Below are 22,486 nucleotides of genomic sequence, written 5' to 3' on the forward strand. Positions count from 1 at the left end.
ATCTTCATGAAACAAGTAACAATCAACAAAGAAAATTAGAATTATCACATTTGGGCCTAGTATTATGTAGCTGAGAAAAAAATAATATAATCTCATCTCTTCACATGTGATCCTCTCAGTAACGAAGAAGTTTACTCCGCAAGTGAATGATTCTAAACAAATCACCTTAATCTGTAAATGACAGAGTACCAAATTGCAAGGAATAGATTTTTGTAAGGAATCTATTACAAGAAATTTGGAAAGTCAGAGAGAAATACTCTATTTCTTTTAATTTAGAACGTTATTAGTGTCGGGGCACCTGGGTGGCTCAATCGGTGGGCGCCCGACTTCGGCTCAGGTCATAATATTGCGGTCCGTGAGTTTGAGCCCTACTTTGGGCTCTGTGCTGACAGCTCAAAGCCTGGAGCCTGCTTTGGATTCTGTGTGTGTGTGTGTGTGTGTGTGTCTCTCTGCCCTCCCTCCCCCACACACACTCTGTCTTTCTCTCTCTCAAAAATAAACATTAAAAATTTTTTAAATAGTTAAAATGGCAAGTTTTATGTTATATACATATTACTACATTTTTAAAATAGAAAAATTAAAGTATTTAATGTTTATGATTACTTCTTTAAAGTTTATTTTGAGAGAGAAAGCACAAGTGGGAGAGGGGCAGAGAGCGAGGGAGAGAGAGAATCCTCACAGGCTCCACACTACCAGCAGAGTCCCACTCCGGGCTTAAACTCATAAACCAAGAGATCATGACCTGAGCCAAAGTTGGATGCTTAACCGAGTCAGCCAGGTGCCCCAATATTTGTGATTGCTTTTAAGTATAAAGTAAAATATTTCTGTAGTATCAAAAGTAGGATAGCATTTTAGACGCAGTTTGAAAACTAGTGCTACACGCATTGTCTTTTTTTCTTCCCTCCTATTTTTTTTCTCACTACATTTTTCTTCTGACAGTTAAACTGACATTAAAACTATAGGACAAATACTTTTACTAGCTATTCAGGAAATTAAAACGTATAAAAAATGTCATAGTTCGCTTTGCAGTAATGTGACATTATTACAAATTAAGATTTCTTTATAAAATACTTTCTATGCTTTCAGTTCTACTTTCTAATTTAAAAATCTGTCTGTTGCTCCTGCTGAATCATGTAAATTCAGATTTACTGTGCCTTAAAAGTTTTCTGGAAAATCTATTACTTTCACAAGTCATGTCTAATAGCATAAATCATGGGGGCAGTGTTTACAACTTTCTGATGAATTTGATCAGTACATCTGTCTCCTTTGGGAACATTAAACTGTACCCTTCTCTGGTAGAAAAATGAAAACAAAAACAAAGTGGTACTTCATTTTGATTCTGAAATGCTTAAAGACTCGGGGCGGGGGGGAATCACCATTTGATGTTGCTGCTGTTTAAATAGCACTTGATTTCTTTTCCAGATTTTTCTATAGAGACTATTCAAAAATGGTTAAAGAAATGTTTTAAGTAAGACCATATTTCAGCAAAATGGGAATCATCGTTACGTACATTTTTAAGTCATTAGAAATTTAAATCAAGAAAGTAGCCAGGCCCAAGTTACAGAAAAGAGTTGATGAATTTGACTGTGATCACATGACATCTTGACATGACATTTTTGTTTTGCCGGGAGCCTCAGCTTCCCCTCAATAAGACCCATGAGTGACACAGGCAGTGCTGTATGTCATGCATACCCATTGGTTGGCACATGGGAATCACTAAAATAATTCAGAGAGTTCCCGTCCCCAAATTTCTTTCTGATACAGTTGCTGAGAGGATTAAGTGAAATAATGTATTAAAAGAGATTAGAACACAAAATTAGAAAACCATTGATCAGGTGTCCTGGGAACTAAGTTACCATAAAGAGAATAATACATGGGAAGTAGTGGAAGGACAGCAAAGAGGTTACTCAAGTGCTTGGTCATACATGAAATGATTAAAATGATTCAGATGTGCCAAAATTTGGATGTGTCAAAAATTTAGATGCTCCGCCCTCCAGTTTTAGATGTGCCACCTTCCAGAGTGATCACGATCATGCTTTCAATTTCTGGGCTTTTATTTTAGATTTAAATTTTAAGCATATTTAATTTTCTATCATCACAAATTTCATAGCATGTTTTCTCAAACTGTAAGTATAATTTCAATACATCCACGTTAATTAAAAATGTCTTCCTCATAGAAACATAATGTTAGAATGGAAGTACATAAGAATATTAGGGTCTACTTGCAAAATAAAAACAAAACAAAAACAAAAAAAACCCACAAGATGCTACCTTACATATGAATTCATAAGCCATAGCTATTGTGTATGTAATTGAACATTCTAAAGTCATCATTACTTCTATAAAGGTACCCACTAGTCCACTCTCTTCTTAAACTGTATTTTCCCATAAATTGTTTTTTTAATAAATCCTTCTAAATGTATCTCATGTTTAAAAAAAATTAAGCCCTACAAGTATTAGTTGTGTTCTGAGTAAACTGGGTCAAATTCTTCAGCATGATGTCCAACACTGATATTTTATGGAATGTTGGCTGTTACGGAATTCTCACAATTGCTTAATTGTTCATTTGCCTCCTTTAATCTCCTTCTATTATTTTTACCTGGAATCTCTATTTTTTTTACAACAGTATTTTCCCCTTCTTCCTCCCAAACAGCACTGGAAAATAGCTCATGCACTTATTTTTAAATTTTACTTCTTCTAAGATATCAAGTATAAACATTCAAATGGCCTTCTCCTCTGCAATGTTTTGTCATTATAAGCTCTTAAAACGTTGCCTGATTGACAAAGGAGCTCATTTTAGAAATTCCCATGATCTGCTTAAATGCTATAAAAGTGGGTAATAAATTTCTTTCCTTGTCATATGAAGACAAGGTGACTCACATTTTAGAACTGTTCTTCTGAGTAACAGACATATTCTAAAATTCTTAATAAATAGTAATCCTTGGCAGATGTTAAGAGTGTATAGTAACCACTCATACCAGCACAAAAAGAAATTTATTTAAAAAATATATAATCTGGCTTGGACGACAGAATTAACTGTGCTACTACGCTGTACTTAACACACCTTATCGCTCATCACATAATATTTACACAAGGGGTTATAAAGTCATGTCATCGTTTGATGCGATTACTAGATCCTTTATTGGAATAGGTGAACTTTAATAGAATGTTTTCAGTACCATTTATGCAGAGTATAGTAAAACTATTTCAATGGTAAACAAAAATGCTTTTCAGTAACTTCTCACCCTATCTCCATCCACACAACTTTTGTCTAGAGGTAAATCAATCAGTATTTTGACCAGAGCGTCTTCATCTAGGTGATGGGCTAAATAACAGCACCCTCCCCACAACCCTCCACCTCCATGTCCTGATCTGGGAAGCTGTGAATGAAACAGGCAAAAGGGCCTTCAAAGATGTGACAAAGGAAAGATCTTGAGATGGAGAAATCATCCTGGATTATCTGCGAGGACCTTAAATACAATCCTCAGTGTCCTTAGAAGAGGCAGGTTGAGGAATATTTGACTTCAGTACAAAGAGGGACATGACAACAGAAACAAAGACTGGAGTGCTGAAGCCAGGAGCCGGGACTCAGAAATGTCAGTAACCTCTAAAAGTAGAAGCTAGAATGGGATTCTCTCCTGGAACCTTCGAAAGAATCCCTACATGCACACCTTGATTTTAGCACCTTTAGGCTCATTTTGGACTTTTGATCTTCAGGACTATAAAAGGATATATTTGTGTAGCTTTGAACCATTACCTTTGTTAGGGCAGCCACAAGAAATTAAAACTATCTATAGAAAGAAGATTCAAATAAATTACCTCCAAGACCCACGCATGATTTCAGAAAACTGTTGCGCACTGCTAGCTTTGTGGACTTTTATTTTTCAGTATTTTTCAGAGGCATAACTTAAGAAAAGTCATTTTTCATTATTTAGGATGTACCGTTCTTGGTTGTAATGTCTGTTGGGTAATAGCATATCATCACTGAGAGGCAGCAAAATTAGGGGAGAGATTTCTTTTAGTTTATTTTACCAAGTTGAAGGAAAATGTTATATTTTTAAAGGATTTCTAATAGCCAATTCAATTAGAAATTCAAAACACAAGAATCTCGCAGAAATCAGCTGCCAGATTTATTAATCTATCTGAAAATAAAAACACAAGCAAACAAAAAGAATAAAAACAGAACTTAAAAAAAAAAAAGAACTTGAGATACATTTCCCAAAAGAGTTTATAATGCAACGTTTGAACCCTTCTGTACTGGAAATATTCTTAATGTTAACAGGCCAATTACTCATTTTGTTTTGTGAGTCACTACCTTAAGCAGAAAAATAGTTTGGCCTTAAATATTATATAATTAATACCAGTTCTTCCTTTGATCCATTAAGATAACTCATAGCCCAATCCTTCCCCAATGGGAAATTAGAACTAGATATTAAAAAGAGAAAAGATCAAGGAAAAAAAGAAAAGGAGAAAGAAAGAAAAAGAATCCTCAATACAATTTCATTTAGATGCTATTTTAAAGACCCACTTTTAATTTCTCCTTCAATTTCTCCAAATACGTTAATACTCTTTCCAATAAATCTTTAGCTGAATATTTTAAAATTTGTTTTTATTCTAAGTGCTGTAAATGGCCACATGAGCATAGTAGGGGGAAAAAAGTTCTCATTTTTAAGGCATACTTATTAACCCATAATGGGCCTAATGATATATAATGTATAGGCAGAACAATCATTGAAATCACAGGTTACATACATACAATGAAATTAAAATAGATCTTTTTGTAGGATTAAGTGTGACTAGTATTGATCACTGTATATGGGTTTCCCAATAGCTGTTCAATTTAGATATATGAGCTGTGATCTGTGCCATTTTGGAAAATGGGTAGCCGAGAAATCATCTTTCAACAATCTTTCCTGTGTTCACCAAGAAATGCTTTTATAGGTTCATTTTGGCTTTGTGTTTTGGATTTTTTTTTTAACATTTCATTATAGACTCTTAAAAAATGCTGTTCCTCTGGGATATTGATGGATTGAACAAAATTCATGCTTCTTGTCTGAATGGTTCAGCAAGCTTTTCAAGGATATTATAACACCATTTACTTTGTTTTTTTCCAAGGCGAATGAAACAACATATTCTGCTTTCAATATTTTCTCCAAATGCCAAACAAAAACAAAACAAAAACCTTTGAAACTTTAAATCTTTAAATCTTCTTTCAAACAATCCAAACACATTTACACAAGTGTCCAAAACAAGATGATGAATATCAGTGCCAGCACTATGTCATACAGCAACTTCCTCAGATCTTTGACAGTTTGTAAATAATTTTCTATTTCACCAAAAGTTACAAAAGTTCCACAGTTTCCCTTAGCAAGCTGAAGCTTACTCTTCATTTGTCAATGTGCATAAAAGCTGCTTATAGCATAGCATGGCATAAGCTATTTTTTAAGCAATAAATGGTTTGAGTCATCTATTTTGTCCTGAAATGCTATCTGTAGTTAACTGCATTGCTTATAAATGGTCATAGTAAATTCAGCATGAAAGAGAATATTACAGAAAAGACAGCAGCAGAAGCATTAGCATTATCTAATATTTATATATGTTATCAACATAACACAGCAGTAAAAGGTTTAAATGCATATCAACGGGTACCATGTCTAAAAATTACTATAGTACCTATTTAGTGTATTGGATATTTTTCTTAAGGAGTGCTTGCTGTATCTAGAACAGCATAATATGTGATTTAGTACAGTTAATTCTTATCGATTAAATAATGTCTTTTTATGTACTGAAGGAAGTGAGATAGATATTTTTTGCTTCATTGTGATCCTGGATTTAACATTTAAATGAAGATCTCAAAGGACCATGACATATCATTATTTAACTGAAACGGGCTTCAAAATATTTAAACGACATTATGATTTGTATCTAAACAGCAAGGTGGCACCAGATACATGTAATGCTACTGGCCTATGACTGAGTTTGGAGCCAGAGTCCAAAATTGTGCCCCTCATTTACCGTCATGGTGATCACTCAACTTCAGAGAGAATTACCCATTTTATGGTTATCCTCTGTGAGTCATATATAGAGCAAAACAAAACAAAAACAGCAAATGCAATCTCTAAATACCTTTTTACAACAGGTGCAAAACCAGTCATCTCTAACAATTAAACTGCCATTTACAGTAGGGTTTTTTTTGTTTTTTGTTTTTTGTTTTTTTTTGTTTTTTTTGTTTGTTTGTTTTTGTTTTTGTACATCTTGCAGAGACTCAGAAATGAGAGGGGAAAATGCCCAAGGCAAATGGTCTCCAAGTGGATATTTACACAATGTGAATTAACTGTACCATAGATACCCAGAGAAAATGAACATTTTCTTATGTTGTTATGAAATCAAATAAACATGATATAGCTTCATCATACTTAAAACCTGTAGGACCCCATCCCAAGCCTAAGTAAAAAGTAATCCCTGTATTCCCCCACCCATTCACCCATTATCTTCCTGTTACACAGAATAAATGTTTAGATTACTCCCACCCACCCTCAAATAAAGTGCACAGTCCATGGCAGACCATAGAATAATGCAACAGGAAAGCCCCTTTTTGTGTATTATTATTTAAAAATAAAATACAAACAACAAAAATCAAAAATCGAAGAGCACTCAGAGATTCTCTGCATCCTGCAAAAGAGGAAACGCTTGAGCAGGCCCTGCTTCAGTGTCACTTGTGTTAATACACGTAGCCTTCATTGTAGGGATGGGGGTTGCAGCAGCCCCCTTCCGGCATGTAGGCCATGCCCTCGTCAAAGTGAGACAGAGGCACCGTGTCCTCTTCATTGATGTGACGTTCCATGTCTGTCTTCAGCAGTGGGCGCTGATTATCTGGAAAGGCCATGGAGAACAGGGCTTCTGGATCACACACAAATTTGTAGACATATCTCTCTCCAGCCACCTGATGAAAACACGGAAGAGAAAAACCCAGCCTTATGTATGGTGCAGGATGTTAACTGAACTTAGTGTGGCGATCATTTCATGATATATACAAGTAGTGAATCATTCTGTTTTACCCCTGAAACTGATGTAACACTATATGTCAATGGACCTCAAAAGAACTGCGATCTCTACCATCCCCAAATAGGAAAGAGCAGGGAAACAAAAGAATAAAAACTTGGTTTAATATACCAGAAAGGGTGCATAACCAAAAAAAAAAAAAAAAAAAAAAAGAAGGTCCTTACTTTGTAGAATAAATTACAGTCCAAAAGAGGGAAATGCGACCTTGAGTAATGATTGACTCTGAGTAATAATTACATTCATTCCAGGCACAGCTAGAAAGCTTAGCACTTTGCTTGTTTTAAATAAAAGGAAGCTTACATTGTTATTTGGGGGAGGGGTGGAAATCAATGATTTCATGCAGGCATCTCCCATTGAAATTTTTTTCCTTTGTTTTAAATGGTAATATCTTTATAAAATGACTGGATCTTTAAGGTGTAGTGTCTCCCTCTTAATATTACATTTTCTGAAATCGTAGAAAAACTAAACTTCTAAACCTTAAAAGAAAAATGTGTTGTGTTCCTAATAAGACTAGACTAGTGACTTGCTGATTCACAGTGAACTGGTTCTTTTTTCTTTTTCTTTTCTTCTTCTTTTTTTTCTTTTTTTGGCACTTGTGTATTCTGATGTAAAAGAAAAAGATGCATAGCCTTATTTAAATGAAAGATGGATCAAGAGGACAGCATTATCCTGGGTACATCACTTTTAAAAATGAAGGCAAGTTGCATTAGACAGAAGTTAAGGATGTGTGTAAAGTGTCAAATTGAAGTAAGAGGTGTAAAAAAGTGAAAGGAATTTAAAATATACAATGCATAGGGAGGAAATGAGAAAAAGAAATGTGACAGCTGCCTGAAATAAAGGAGAAGTAGCATAATTTGTAGGGAATGACATGTACCAAACTTAAATTTTGAAGAATAATGTTTCTCTAGGAAATTATAAACAATAATGAAGTGAAACACATATGTACCCCCACCTCCATTAACAGACAAAACTGAGGTTCTCAAAAAACCAGGAGTGGGTTGTGGGATAGAGGGTGGAGGGGGTGTGTGCATGAATACAGTTCTTTGCGTTGACATTGACAGTACCTTTTCGTATGTGTGCAGAGATTAGTAGTTTTAGAAAGGTGAGAATTACTCAGTACCTCTGGGTTCCTATGTATCAAAAAGGCACTGCTATTTGCTTTGTGATGCAGGAGAAGAGTAAGTTCATGGTTTAGAAACTATCTGTATGTCTGGAAAAAGCGAATCAACTACCAAAGAGCGTTAGTGTTCTGGACTCAAGATTTAGAACATTTTTTTGTCCTGGATTTTTTTAGCTTGTAAAAGGAACCAATTTAGAGAATCCAAATAATCTGAATATTCTTAGGTATGAAAAGAGTGAACACTTCGTTTTTATAAATTTGGACATGTTTCTTAATCTGCTCTCAGTTTCCCCTTTCTTTTGTGAAATAAAGGTGGGAACGGCTCCTATGGAAAGCCTCTTATGAAATCAAGATGGAAGTTTCTAGTACATTGCATAGCAAACAGAGGAGCTGAAATAAATTATTTTAGGCCCTTATAAGAAAGAAACTAAGTTCATAAAGGTGGAATTGCCATAAATATATAAACAGGCAATATCAGAAACAAAGCTAAGATATGAAATCCTTGTTTTCTTTTTTTTTTTTTCTTTATTCAAAGCATCTTGAGGAAAATAAATAAATAAATGGCCTGCATACCTCAAAGCATTCAATAACCTTCTTTGTTTTGTTTGGAGCTTCAGAAAAAGAGGTATTTGCTTTAGGCTACTGGTAGCTTTTTTATCCAACCTGTTGCTATTGGTTATAATTAGAAATGATTTGATAAATCACCATGGGGAATTAAAATGTACAACATGCAATCAAGATTATAAAACCTCTTAAGGAGACTGCCTTGACTCATTGCTTCCTGCTATTTTTCTTATGAAAAACATTTTTGGAGCTACCACTATATTTATCGGACTATGTTAGATGCCACAGAGTTTAGAACAAAGGCTGATAACTACCAAGGGAAATAATGTCTTTTATTAGTAGTAATACAATTACAATGTAGAAAATGCTGCACATTAAGTATACCCAAACTGCAAAGCTGAGATATACAGAACATGAATTTTATAGGAGATGAATTAGAGTTAAGTAAGGAAGTATCTTTTGAACTGTGCTTTGAAAGACTACACATTTAAATTATGTGTTAATTTTTAAAATCATAGAAGTAACACAGAGAAACTAGAGGAAAACTAAAAACTACACATTAAACCAAAAGAAATAATGATTTATCATTATAACATCAAGAAATAACCACTGTTCAAATTTTTCCACATATTTGTCTAGGCATTTCTGTTTTGAAATAGAAGTGAACACATGTATGTACAGTCTAAAAGCCATACCCCACCCTTTCTTCTTTCACAACTACTGAAATAATCAGGATTTTTTTATATGTTTAGATCCATTTGATTATTTTTATTTTCTAAACTTTCCATTTTATTTTCCTTGACATACACCACATACATACATAATTTTAAGTTTATATGATCTGAAAAGAAACCAGAGTATCAGAATTTTAAGTTTCTAAACAAGTGTGGTCATATAAACATTTTTCCACTACACCCTGAAATATAAAATTCTATAACACACTTTTTTTTTTTAAGGACAGCATAATTTTTCTGAGTGACTCTGTTAAAATTTACTTAACCATTAGACTGATACAGACGTTAGGTAAAAATCAGAAGGCAAGGCACTCTATAAAGAGGGGACCATATCGGTGAAGTAATGAGGGGGGTCACAGGCATATCAAATAGCAGCAAAGAGAATCACTCAACACATATGAGGAAAAAGATTAAACATGTCTGTAAAAACTGTAAACAGCCTTCATTTATGTGCTGGCTACAAGGAGACCTCAATTTTGCATATTTCACCATTAAACACCCTATGCTTTCTCACATTGCACGGCAACACCCCAAAAGGTATGTCATAGAAACCACAGAATTTTGCTACCCTCTACTAGCTGATAAACAGTTGCAAACAATTTCTTCTGGCAATTACATCCCAACAGGGAAAAATGTGAGGAGCAACACTATTTTAATCTGTATTTTAGTACCTATGCCATAATTTGATTATTTGATAGCATCTTGTCTTATCAATCTATTAAAATAAGAGGTAAACACACGGTGTATGTGATCATCGGATAAATAAACAGGCACATGGAATGGTGATATTAGTAATAAGAATCACGTTTGAACACCCTTGAGAATAATTAAGACCTGGCGTGACATCCTGGAGATACCCTGTCAAACACTACGTCTAAAAGCTGAGGTGTAACTAGACACCTTCTCCTTTTAACTCTCTGTGAATGCTCTCTTTAATAAGAGACTTAATGGTCAAGACACAGAAGCCAAATGTGTCTCAGCTCCCACTGGTTTCAGGGTGTGAGTGGTATTCAGAGCCACCTTTCGCTGAAGACTTCTCCTGTGCCAGGTACCACGCAATGATCTCAGGTACCTTATTTCATTTAATCATGAGAACAACTTCAGGAAGTAAAAACACCACCATTTAGCAGAAGAACCTGTTCAAAAAGGTGACCCGCTGAGAAGTCAGCATGTAAACCCGACTGCATTCTCTCTTTCACTGTGCACCACTGCCCAGGACTGGGGAGCACCTGCTGCACCAGCCCACGTGATATGCTGGGACTAGGGACTTGGTGAGGAAAATGAAAGGGTCTCGCTGCAGGTGGGAAGGGCAGGTGAGAGGAAGGGAGGAATAAAAAAAAGACCCTACGGTTGAGATGGAGAACACAGGGGAGCAGGTAGTAATAGGTTATATATCTTGAAGGCAAGATTCAGGGAAATAGGACATGAGAAATGGATTCAGCCTTATCTTTCAAGGATCTTGGGCACTCTAACTTCTGAGCTGGTGAACTCCAGAGCACCAATTCCCTTTGGTCTAAAAACTCAGTGATGCTGTTCCCTCTGTTCCAGTATGTTACATGTAGCAAGTGGTTGAGTTTTCTTGGCGTAAATATAGTGGTATAAAAAATATGCCACAGTGCAGAATATATAGCTATGTTTGTGTCACCCAAATGAACAAAGGACGCATAATAAGACAGTAATGTTCACCAAGGATAAATCATAAACTTGGTTCACAGTCTACACAACTGGAATGAATACACATGCAAGGCTGAAAGATGTAATAATCACAAGTATTCAATGTTTTATCTTTATTCATCGGTTCATTCCCTTCTTCAAAAATTTTACAATCTCTTCTTCATGCACTTGGCTTGTTTTATCTTACTCTTTTTTTTAAAGCCACTTTCAAATACTAAGAGAAGCTCACTTGAAATGAAATAAAATATATATAACTTCATTCACCAATGAAATAGTATCAATATTTATTTTTAATAAATGGTTTAGGATTCTAAGCTGTCACATGCTGAAACCAGGCAAGATCTCAGACAAGAAGAGAAGATTTTTCAGGACAAGAAATTCTCTGAATGTTTCTTAAGGATAAGAACAAGGAGGGAAAAAGTAAGCATTCAGTTTGTATTGGAAACTATAAACAACAGCATTTCCAAATTATATAATTGTGGGGAATGTAGTGGACTACCGAAAACTTCTGGGAAGATATACATGAATATTAGTACTGCAACAACATTTTTTACCAAATACGGTAAAGTTGGGAATGCCAGAAAGTCTACTAGTTTCTATATGATATTATTACACCGGTCTCTAATGCCCAGGAATTTATAAATAGAAAGGCTTGTAATACCAAAACCAAGAGCTAAGCATATGTTAAAATGAGTGAAAACCTTGCTTCAGCAATGCAATGATATGTGGCTTTTAAAGTACGACATGCAGATTAATGTGCAACATTTCAATGAATTTTAATGCTGTTTTAGCTGCTCACCTTTTGCATGATTCCTTTCTCATAATAATAGCGAAGCGAACGGCTTAGTTTATCATAGTTCATAGCTGGCCTGTTTTTCTGAATGCCCCAACGCCGGGCCACCTGCCACCAAAACAGAATGACATTGTAGTGTTAAGAACTGCCTTATCAAGATATTTCATAAAACATTAGTGAATTAATCAATTACTTCCAAACCTTCCAAAACACATCCAAATTAAAGACCTAAGTAAAGAGGCAAAATCATGATCTGAATTTTCCTGTGTCCTGGTTTGCTTTTAAACCAGGCATGCAGCGCAGTGATCATTCTGAAACTTCACAATAGAATTCTTTGTCACTATTGTTTTGGATACAAAATTAAATGGAAATAAGGGGATGTGTTTACAATGGGAACGAACAGGCTGCAATTCACCAAGATGAGGCAAGTTTCCCATCCTGAGATATATGGCCTGTTTTTTCCCTCTTAGTTTTTCAGATAAAACCCATAGATCAAGAACAGCTTAGTGATCTCTTTGTAAAGGTGTTTTTCGAGGTTGTGATAAACTAAAGGAAAAAATACCCTGTTTGATACCAAATAAAAGAGTGAACAAGTGGCATTTTGTGTGGAGCAGAGGAAACACTATACAAATTCATAATCTGAACTGCAAATAATTTTTATTGCCTGAAGCAGCATAAGAATAAAACTGTAACCAATACTAAACTGGCAAATTAGGCATTCACTTAGTCAACAGTAATTGCATACTAAAAATAAGAAGGAAGTGGAAAAGGTCACCATGTACACAAGTCCACAAACAAAAATCTCTAAAGCAGAATGTCCACTTTGTTGTTTAGTGAAAAATCTCAGAACTTTTTATAATGTGGCTTTGGAGGAGCAACTTATGTGGCAGAGGAGAGGTTTTCAAGAAAAGCCCCTTCTTCAATGTATACGCCTCCCCCGCGTCACCACCGCCTTGGGCTGGCTGACGCATTATACTGAAGAGCGTAGCCTGCTTTTTCTACCCCAGCTACAACCATGTTCTCGTTAATTTCCATATTTTATTAGTCTGAGCAGATACTGCAGCTGTCATGCATACCTAGGCGACCCCAAGAGAGCATTAGCTAATAGAGTTAGTGTTTTCCTTCATTTCTATGAAATTCCAAGTTGTTGCTGGGTCCCATACACGAAAATAGAACGCTTTTCAGGGAGATCATAATGTCTTTCTCCATTTTATTAGCAATAGGCTTTCCTCAGGGTTTGTTTTTTTTTTTTTTCCTTCCTTTTAAAAATACTGATCCTTGCTATCTTCTACCTCCTTAATTTGTATTCCCTGAATAAACATATGATGTAATTTAGCCACATGCATCCCTCTACTTTTTTAAGAGCAGAGAAATGTGATGTAACTGGGACATGATGACATATCCAAGTGGTCATCACAGCAGGTACACCTTAATTTTCCAAAGATCAACTTTATTTTAATGCAAGTGTTCTAAGCAGTAGTGAAACGGGAGGGTGGCAGTAAGAAATGAAATCAACGCTTTCTAAATAAAATGCCTTTTAAAAACCGAATAATGAACATCAGCAAATCTTTAAGAGATTTGGCAAGTGAACAGCATGCAAACCTGAAAAGGACATGAAAACTACTTTTTTCTTTTTTTTTAAATATATATATATATATATATTTTTTTTTTCTTTTTTAAATATAATTTATTGTCAAGTTGGCTAACATGCAGTGTATACAGTGTGCTCTTGGTTTTGGGGGTAGATTCCCATGATTCATCACTTACATACAACACCCAGTGCTCATCCCAACAAGTGCCCTCCTCAGTGCCCATCCCCCACTTTCCCCTCTCCCGTACCCTCCCATCAGCCCTCAGTTTGTTCTCTGTATTTAAGAGTGTCTTCTTGTTTGACTCTCTCCCTGTTTGTTAACTATGTGAAAATAAAGTATTAATATTTCCTTAAATTAAACAACAACCTCTGAATAGTTTTTCATTTACAAATGCTTCTCATGAAGAAACTCACCAGGATGTCCCTAGAAAGTAAAAAAAACTTGCAACCAACTTTAAGACAACACAGTGGAAGTCTTTAGGGGGAGAAAGATGATTTTTTTGATACCATAAGCAGAGTCTGATTTTGAGGATGCCTGGTAATTCTCAGCACAAGTGGGTATTAGTAGGTATTTTAAAACAGTAAAATTTATTCTTAGAGATGTTTTCTTAAAATTTTGTGATGTTTATTCATTTTTGAGAGACAGAGAGAGACAGGGCATGAGCAGAAGAAAGGCAGAGAGAGAAGGAGACACAGAATCTGAAGCAGTCTCCACGCAGACCCACAAACCATGAGATCGTGACCTGAGCCAAAGTCAGATGCTTAACCGACTGAGCCACCCAGGTGCCCCGATTCTTAGAGATGTTTTAACTGACTCAGTGTCACATTCATCAAGAGAAGTGCCGGGGCGCCTGGGTGGCTCAGTCGGTTAAGCGTCCGACTTCGGCTCAGGTCATGATCTCACGGTCTGTGAGTTCGAGCCCCGCGTCAGGCTCTGTGCTGACAGCTCAGAGCCTGGAGCCTGTTTCAGATTCTGTGTCTCCCTCTCTCTCTGCCCCTCCCCTGTTCACTCTCTGTCTCTCTGTCTCAAAAATAAATAAACGTTAAAAAAAAAAAAAAAAAAAAAAAGAGAAGTGCCACATACCAATATGCCTATGAGACGCAGATGAGTTATGCAAGATGAACAAGTTCTAGAGATCTACTCTACCACGGTGTGCCCACAGTTAACAGTACTATATTTTAGGCACAGGTAGAAGGAAATAACTGTTCGATGTAAATTCCTATCGCACGTACTCAGTTCTCCGATGAACCAACTCTTGCAGTGATTATTAACATGTTCGATGAGGTGAACAGCACACACTTCCATCACGTTAAAGGGCTTTCAAGTTACTTTACATTAAGTGTTTCTAGTCTCAGTTTGTTAGTGCTTCACATTTTTATGGTTCTTAAGCTTACATCATTTAAGTACATCTACATAAAAATGAATTTAGTTTGAAAGCCAAAGTAAGCTTGATACACACTACAGAAATTCAAACACCCAAACATTTAGGCCATACTAGACAATGGATATTTTCAAATTCTGAAATCTGTGTGTTTGGTGTAGGGCAATGGAGATGCAAAGCTAACCCGGCAAGCACTAGTTATAATCTGAAGTAGATTTATAATTATGCTAACCAGCTCCTGTTATTTCAAACTTCTTTTAATACATATTTGAATCAGATAATCTCTTAAATAAGAAAGGTAACTTATCTTCTGGATATCAAACTACGACATGTTATCTGATTATAAATGAATACCTGGTTTCAAAGGGCAGAAAATTTAAGATGTATAGGCCCATTATCCTAGGTTGTAGATATTTGGTCTATGAGAAACTAATCACTTGGGTTCAAAAATAGCTGGATATTGGGGCGCCTGGGTAGCTCAGTCGGTTAAGCGTCTGACTTCAGCTCAGGTCAGGATCTCGAGGTCCGTGAGTTCGAGCCCCGCGTCAGGCTCTGGGCTGATGGCTCAGAGCCTGGAGCCTGCTTCGATTCTGTGTCTCCCTCTCTCTCTGCCCCTCCCCCGTTCATGCTCTGTCTCTCTCTGTCCCAAAAATAAATAAACGTTAAAAAAAATTTTTAAAAAAATAGCTGGATATCTTACGAAATTTTTCAATCTTTCTGAGGTGTTTAAACCCTACAGCTAAAATGATCAGTCATAGGCATGTTAACTGAAAGTCTTCCATTGCTTTCTTGGCTAATGTAAACCAAAGTCAACTTCAAAAGTAGCTGAGAAAGCACCTTTAATAAGACACAAGCATTTCATACAAAAGTCACCTTTCTATAGAGGTCCAAAATGCAATTGGTGGGTTATGCCATAATAATTATAGTAGCTTTAAGTCTGAAACTAGACCTGGGGAGAATAAAACTTGAACTGAGACGTTTTTCCAGAAAACATTCCATCTGTCTGTGCACAGGGGCGACAGTAAGAAAGGTGAACAGGTAGTTGAAAGTGTGTTCCATTTATCCATATTATCTCTCTAGAATTCTCTCACTTTGGCAATTTCTTAGGTATTACGGTGACACTTTGTACTTAATCCCTACTTTCTCACGGGGTGTACACAGTCCGGCTGCCTAGGAAAGGTATCACCAAAAGTCAAAGAGAAGCAATGTCCCTACTAGGCCCGCATCTCTGAAGGAGTGAGCTCTTCCTACTGCAGCTCTTGTGGGCCTTTATCCCCCCACGGCAATTTCTCCCCCGCTCCCTCTGGCACATGACTTTGGTTTCTCAATGTCCCCCTCTGACCCCTTGACAAAATTAAGATTATCCAGATAACAAATGCTAATACTCAAGAACAATCCCTTCATGTGCAAAAGTAGTTGAACTTCAGATACACCCTCTCCTCCTCAAAAATCATCAAACATCCCCAATGTAGATGCTCTCTTAGAGACCTTCCCAAGCACTGCATTCTTGAATCAAGTCTTATGCCAACGATGCTCTGGCTAGTTTTCTTCATCAATTCCACAGGATGGTATTCAACTGGAAAAAGTGTGCAACATATTCATTTCTTAGTTTAAATGGATACATTTTTTTTCCTTTGCCCACCTTCTAATTTAGAAGGTTTCCCTAAAGTTTTAAAAGTAAAAACAAACAAACAAACAAACAAACAAAAACGTTTTTGGCACACTGATCGAATATATGTTTCTTCAATATTATAACATATCTGGTTTTCCAAACAAAAATCTGTTAAACCCACCTCTTCGGGCTCAATCAGTTTAAATTCCATGCCTCGCCCAGTCCACGCAATGAAATGAGAATTTGAAGGGTCATCCAGAAGAGCTACCAAAAACTGCCAGAGCTGAAGTGACCCCCGCCGCTGGTACGTGGGGCCTTCCCGATACATGCCTGGCTCCTGTTTGATGTCTCCTAAATTAAAAAGGTTTTAAGTTTCGATTATTAGCAATATTATGACATTTATATAAAATTTACATTAAGTCAATCGCTAAAATGATTAAAACACAACCACTTTATGGGTGTCTGTGAAATGTAATGTTATTGCTAAACAAGGCTTTAAAACAATCAAAGGATTTGAAGTAAAGCGAGAATCTGTACAAACTCACAAACAACTATATATAACATATAAGGGTCAAAATAAATGCATACAGGTGCAGAATAAATCCACGGATGTCATTTACTTATAACATTTTTGTATAACCATCCTTTTGCTTTCATTCATTTATTTAAAAACCATACCGTCTAATCACACTTCTTTTTGCTTTTATTGCTAATGACATTATTCACTGCTCTAAGCAACACTGAAGAGGGAGTAATCAATTTTAAGCTCTGGGCACTTTATTTGTACAAATTAAATTCTGCAAACTATAATGTGTAATATCTCATTGACCTGCACATTACAAACTATTGCAAATTTTAATGCAAATATTTCAAAGCAAATTTAATAGCATCTTAAACGCTGGGTTAAGTAATCTGTACATTATATAAATTAGGAAAATCTCATAGGGAAATCAGAGCATATTGGATTATCATCATACCATCTTTTTCCACACCTTCATACGGGCACTACCACTTTCTTAGCTGGCAGCAAATAAAAATTTCTTTGTTTTTCTTCATCTCTTGCTTGCATTTCACTCATGTGAGTTTAGCTTACTAGTCTTTTTCTAAAAGTGCAATCTGAAAACATACGTACTGGAGCTTTCTGTAAATCTATATTTTTAATCAAGAAAGGTTGGTTTGTGTTACATTTATTTGTTATTTATACATAGTGTAAAAACCTATTAAGTACATTACAGCAATATGGGTGTTAGTACCACAATTCTTCTGGCATAAATCTGGTCAGTTATCTTGCTTTTACCAACCAACCAACCAACCAAACAAACAAAAAATTCAGTCATAACTCCTGATTATTTACATCTACCTCCAGGCACCTACCCCTAAAATATGTGGAACTGGTCACACTGGCAACGAATGTCTAGGGCCCTACGGACATATCATTGTTAATGCACAACTTTCTCTTCTCCACGATAGAAGCAATTCAGACAGAATATACTGAAGCTAATCTATTCACAGTTAGTGTGAATTATAAAGCAGGTGAAGTCAGAAGCTTCTTAAAACTTTCCTTTGGTTAGTAGACAGCAACACACCTTTTAAAATAATCACGAAAAGAGCAACACTTCACAAACCATAACCAAAATAAAATTATTCAGTCAATAGCTGCTAAAAATCATTATGTCATTTTGGTCTAAGCTAGATAATACAGAAGTGTCTCTTCATATTGATTTCAATGACAGTTTTATTTATCTCAGTTTTTCCTTCTGAGACTCACAAATTTTTTCATGGGGGTAACTGAGCAATTATACAGAGTGAAACCCTGTCAAATTTTATAATCTGTAGGTTGTTTCTGCCTATAAATGTGACTGACCATACTGGCCTTGTCGATGAAAAAAAAATAACCCTTTGTTTTTCTATTCTTTTGCTCTCTATTCCTTACAAAAAAAAAAAAAAGAGTAATAAGTATTATTTTCCAAAAAAGCCTTTCTTAGTACAAAATTGAGAATATTTAAAAGTCAAAGGGAATGAATAATCAAGATAGACATTCATGTGATTTAGGCTTCTTAGATTGTGTCGTAATCCTATTGGTAGTTTTGAGCTATTTTTTCTTCCTTATATGCCCATGCTGATAATCAAGATGTCTTAAAATGTTAAGCTCACTAAGAATGAAGCAAAAGAAAGAAAGAAAGAAAGAAAGAAAGAAAGAAAGAAAGAAAGAAAGAAAAGGAAAAAACCTGATGAAGATCATTCCAAAAAGCAAAGGCTTTATGCTCTGTCTGAAGAAAAAAGGTTGTATTTTAAGAATTATGACACTCCACACCTATCACACTGCTGAACTTTGAAGTTTAAAACCAGTATCTATTTAGAATAAGGCCAAAAAAGTGACCCCTACTGGAGCTTAACCCTGTGACCTTCAATGAATTTAGCAATTTAAAGCAAGATTAAGGAAACAGATCTTCCCAAAATTATCATTCCTTCTGTGAAGGACCAGAGTAGCAAAAACCTCAGGAACAGAGTAGTCTTCAAGCAACTAATTAGAGATGTAGAAGCAATCTGAGTATGCACTTTGCTGTTTAAATAACAACGATTAAAAACTTATGAGCACTACCAAGTCATTACAGCCATGATCCCCAAAGTTTGTGCAATCAGCTAATCAGAGGGTCCCTGCTCATTTCCTGTTAAACAATCAAAGCAGGAAATATGGAGACCACTCCGAAGAACCACCAAACCAATGAACTGTTCACTTTTTACCCAAGCGTCCGCATAGATGCTGACTTCTGCCACCTTTGTTGAGAAAGAAGAAATTCTATTTAACTTGACACTCTTTTCTAAAATCTGGAACCTTTTCACTGCAATCGAGAGTGATATTAAAAAGGTAATGCTTTCCTGACTCCATTTTAAGCAATTACAAAATAATGGCACATTAGGAATGAACATCTTCCCGAGGGGGGGTGGGGGGGAGAACAAAAAGGACTAACAATCACTAACTAAATGGGCAGCTATGTTGTTCCTGTGTTCCATAATGCATCTTTTCATGAACAATAAAAGGAAGAAGACTGCATTAGTCATCTGCGTATCCACAGTAGCATGCTTTCTGTTCTGCTTTGTTAATTATGGGATCAGCTTTCAATAAATCTCGAACAACAAGCTGCATGTGCTCAGCAGGGCAATGGAAAGACCCCTCTTACTGGACACAAAGCTCAGCAAGAATGATACTCTGGTTATAACTCTCAAAATGAGATCTCTCCTAGGACAAAAGCAAAAAGCTTCCGAATAAGGAAAGGAAGAGAGAATTTATAAAAGGTAAAGTTTAGCAAGAGTTGAATACATCACAAATGATGTGCATAGAAATCTTTAAGAAGAGATGTCAACTTCTTTCAGGAGAATTGAGGGTGAACTCTCCACTCTCTCTTAGAAAAATTCAAACTTGAAGCACAATGAAAAACCTACCATCAAATTTCTCTGGGACAACACAGGTGTCATCATAAAATTGCCTGGGGCCCTTTTCAAACATACAGCCTGTGGGGAGAAAGAGGATACATTTATTCATGATAGAAATGAAATTCACAAGCAATTTAAAATAGAGCCATTAACACAAAAACTGGGGTAGAAAAGGGCTCTGCCATTTTTCAGCTCTGTGACCTTAGACACACTATGTAGCCACTGTGTCTCTGTCTCCTCACCTATAAAATGGGCGTGATATTAAATCACCTATCTTAAAGGGGTATTGTGAGGATAATAATTTAATATACACAAGTTTGGAATAGTACCTAGCACAGTGATATATGACAGACATTTATATCATTACTAACCCAAGCACAGAGCAGGTAAACACTGGCAAACTTAGAAACTACAATCTCCTTTTTCATTCTCTTCCAAGTTTTGTTATTCATGAGACAAGAAGGAAATCAAGATGAATTACTTATATTTACCTCACGGGGTTATCCTGATAAACTGAAACACATTCAGTCTACCCCTTACTTCCTGGGAGAAATATTTAGCTAGGCTAACCTTCTCATGTTTTCATCTCCAACAGCCAAGACAGTTTAATTCTATGTTTAATATTCCTTTTTCCTGTAACAAAACTAAGTCCACAGGGAAAAAAAAAAAAACAACAAAATAGATCAACAGCTTTAACGGTCATTTTCTCCCCCATGTCATTGAGTGTGACCTTCAGTGAATTCTTGTTGTCTTTGATCGCCAGTAAGAAATCTCATACAATTTAATCACAGTTTTTTTTCTCAAATGTATTGGTCTCTACCATGAGTACATAACATTAACAATAGTAGTGACACTAATTACATCGCATTTCTTAAATATTTTTGATTTGCCAGCTCATTATACTCTTCTTTAAATACAAGGATTTACTTCTATCAATCTCACTTACACAAAACAACCAATATTAGACCTAATGTAAACGCATGTATCTATATCATCTGAGGACAAAGAGCATTATGATAAGAACCACACACATATTTCCAGAAATACTTTAGTAGGGAATGCATCCAGAGATCTTTTTTATTCACTAATTTGCAGGTATCAAAGTCTGTTAGATCAAAGCTTTCCCACCATGTTTACCATGAACACACCCATAATAAAAGTTCCTTCTGTAGGCCTCTTATGTGAAATTCCATTCTTAACTAGTATTTGTCTGAAAATGAAAATCCAGTTTATTTAAAGGCAAATATATTTATATCTCCTGTCTTTTATTTCAAAACAGAGACTTAAATTTGTAAAGAAAAACTGACATTCCTCGAAGATACATTTCAACAGAGAGTAGGAAGATAGGCTAATCTATAAAGCACATGTTCTATTTTAAAAGAATGTGGTTGTTGGCGGGGGGGGAGAACACAGAACTCCACTTTTCAGCTGTTTATATGCACATGACTCATGTTAACAACCAAATTCAAGATAACATGACCTGAAACATCTTCCTTTTACTTTAAAAAGGTAAAGTTTTAAAATAGTGCTTTAGGGAACATAAGTGATTTTCCCCATAAAATAGAATGAATAATCAAATGATTGCATCTTTGGCACATCTGATTTTGACAGGATTTACAAGGAACTTCAATAATAGAAAACTTAACTTCTGTTCTGCTGGGATGAGCCAGGAAGCCTTCTTGCCTCATATAAATGGAGTGGCAGCTAGGCACTTCTGAAAGAAAAAACAACACCGGTCAAAGAGAAGTCTGGAGCTGAAAATGTGTGGTTACCAGTGAACAGAGTGCAGAGAGGAAAATAACCGAAACTGACATGAGTCTCCACGAGAAGAGCTTGTCAACACGTAGTTAACATTTCAGGCAGGGCCCACACAAGAAATGGTGAACACGGACTCTCTTTGACAGGCATGTGAATTCACAGCTTTACCCACATTTGCTGAAGAGTGGTTCTCCTGCAATCCCACATGAATAGGACAGTAGCCTTGAAACAAATGGTGTAATGAGTTAAGATACGTTTGGGGGCATTTATGAGATATATCTGTATATCCCGTGGTATTTAGAGGAAAGATCAACAAAAGACTCATTCATAGTTTATTTCATGAACACTGGTAGAAATTATTAATAAAACACCAAAATTGCTACATCTCTTAAAATTAGTCTAGCCTTTCAAGGTGATTGCTATTTTCAGCCCCAAATAAAAGTATCACTAACTTGTTATTTTGTTAAGCACACAGGTCATACTCCAAACCAATGAGACTAGAGAACAGAAATCCCACAATTTCGTAGCAAATACCACTATCACCCTAGGAGTGAGGCCTTGCCTATCTGACCAAGTTAACTCATCACTGAAAAAATACAAAAAAATAAACTTGGTTAATGGTTAAACTTGAGTCCTAGTGATGGCTGTTTATTAGGTTAGGGAGAGGGAAAAGGAAAAAAAATATATGGATTAGGAGACAAAAGATTGAAATTCAAGTGCTTTATTTACCACTAGCAAAGCTACATGACTTTAGAAAAACC

At 35.9% G+C, this 22,486-nt stretch overlaps 1 protein-coding gene across 8 annotated transcripts in view; it reads right to left on the reverse strand.

The window, feature by feature from the left end:
* Positions 1 to 3,114: 3,114 nt before the first annotated feature.
* ETV1 (ETS variant transcription factor 1) overlaps positions 3,115 to 22,486 on the reverse strand; it is a 93,272-nt gene continuing 73,900 nt past the window's right edge. For all 8 annotated transcript variants that reach the window (XM_081795045.1, XM_081795042.1, XM_081795043.1 and 5 more), the window contains 5 exons: positions 21,613 to 21,681; positions 19,977 to 20,045; positions 16,714 to 16,883; positions 11,954 to 12,055; positions 3,115 to 6,943 (listed from right to left, as the gene is read on the reverse strand). In XM_081795045.1, the coding sequence (XP_081651171.1) occupies positions 6,722 to 6,943; positions 11,954 to 12,055; positions 16,714 to 16,883; positions 19,977 to 20,045; positions 21,613 to 21,681 (632 nt within the window). In that variant the 3' untranslated portion in view covers positions 3,115 to 6,721. The remainder of the gene's footprint in view (positions 6,944 to 11,953; positions 12,056 to 16,713; positions 16,884 to 19,976; positions 20,046 to 21,612; positions 21,682 to 22,486) is intronic.

The sequence above is a fragment of the Panthera onca genome, chromosome A2 (assembly GCF_046562875.1).
Source record: "Panthera onca isolate mPanOnc1 chromosome A2, mPanOnc1 haplotype 2, whole genome shotgun sequence".
NCBI lineage: Eukaryota > Metazoa > Chordata > Mammalia > Carnivora > Felidae > Panthera > Panthera onca.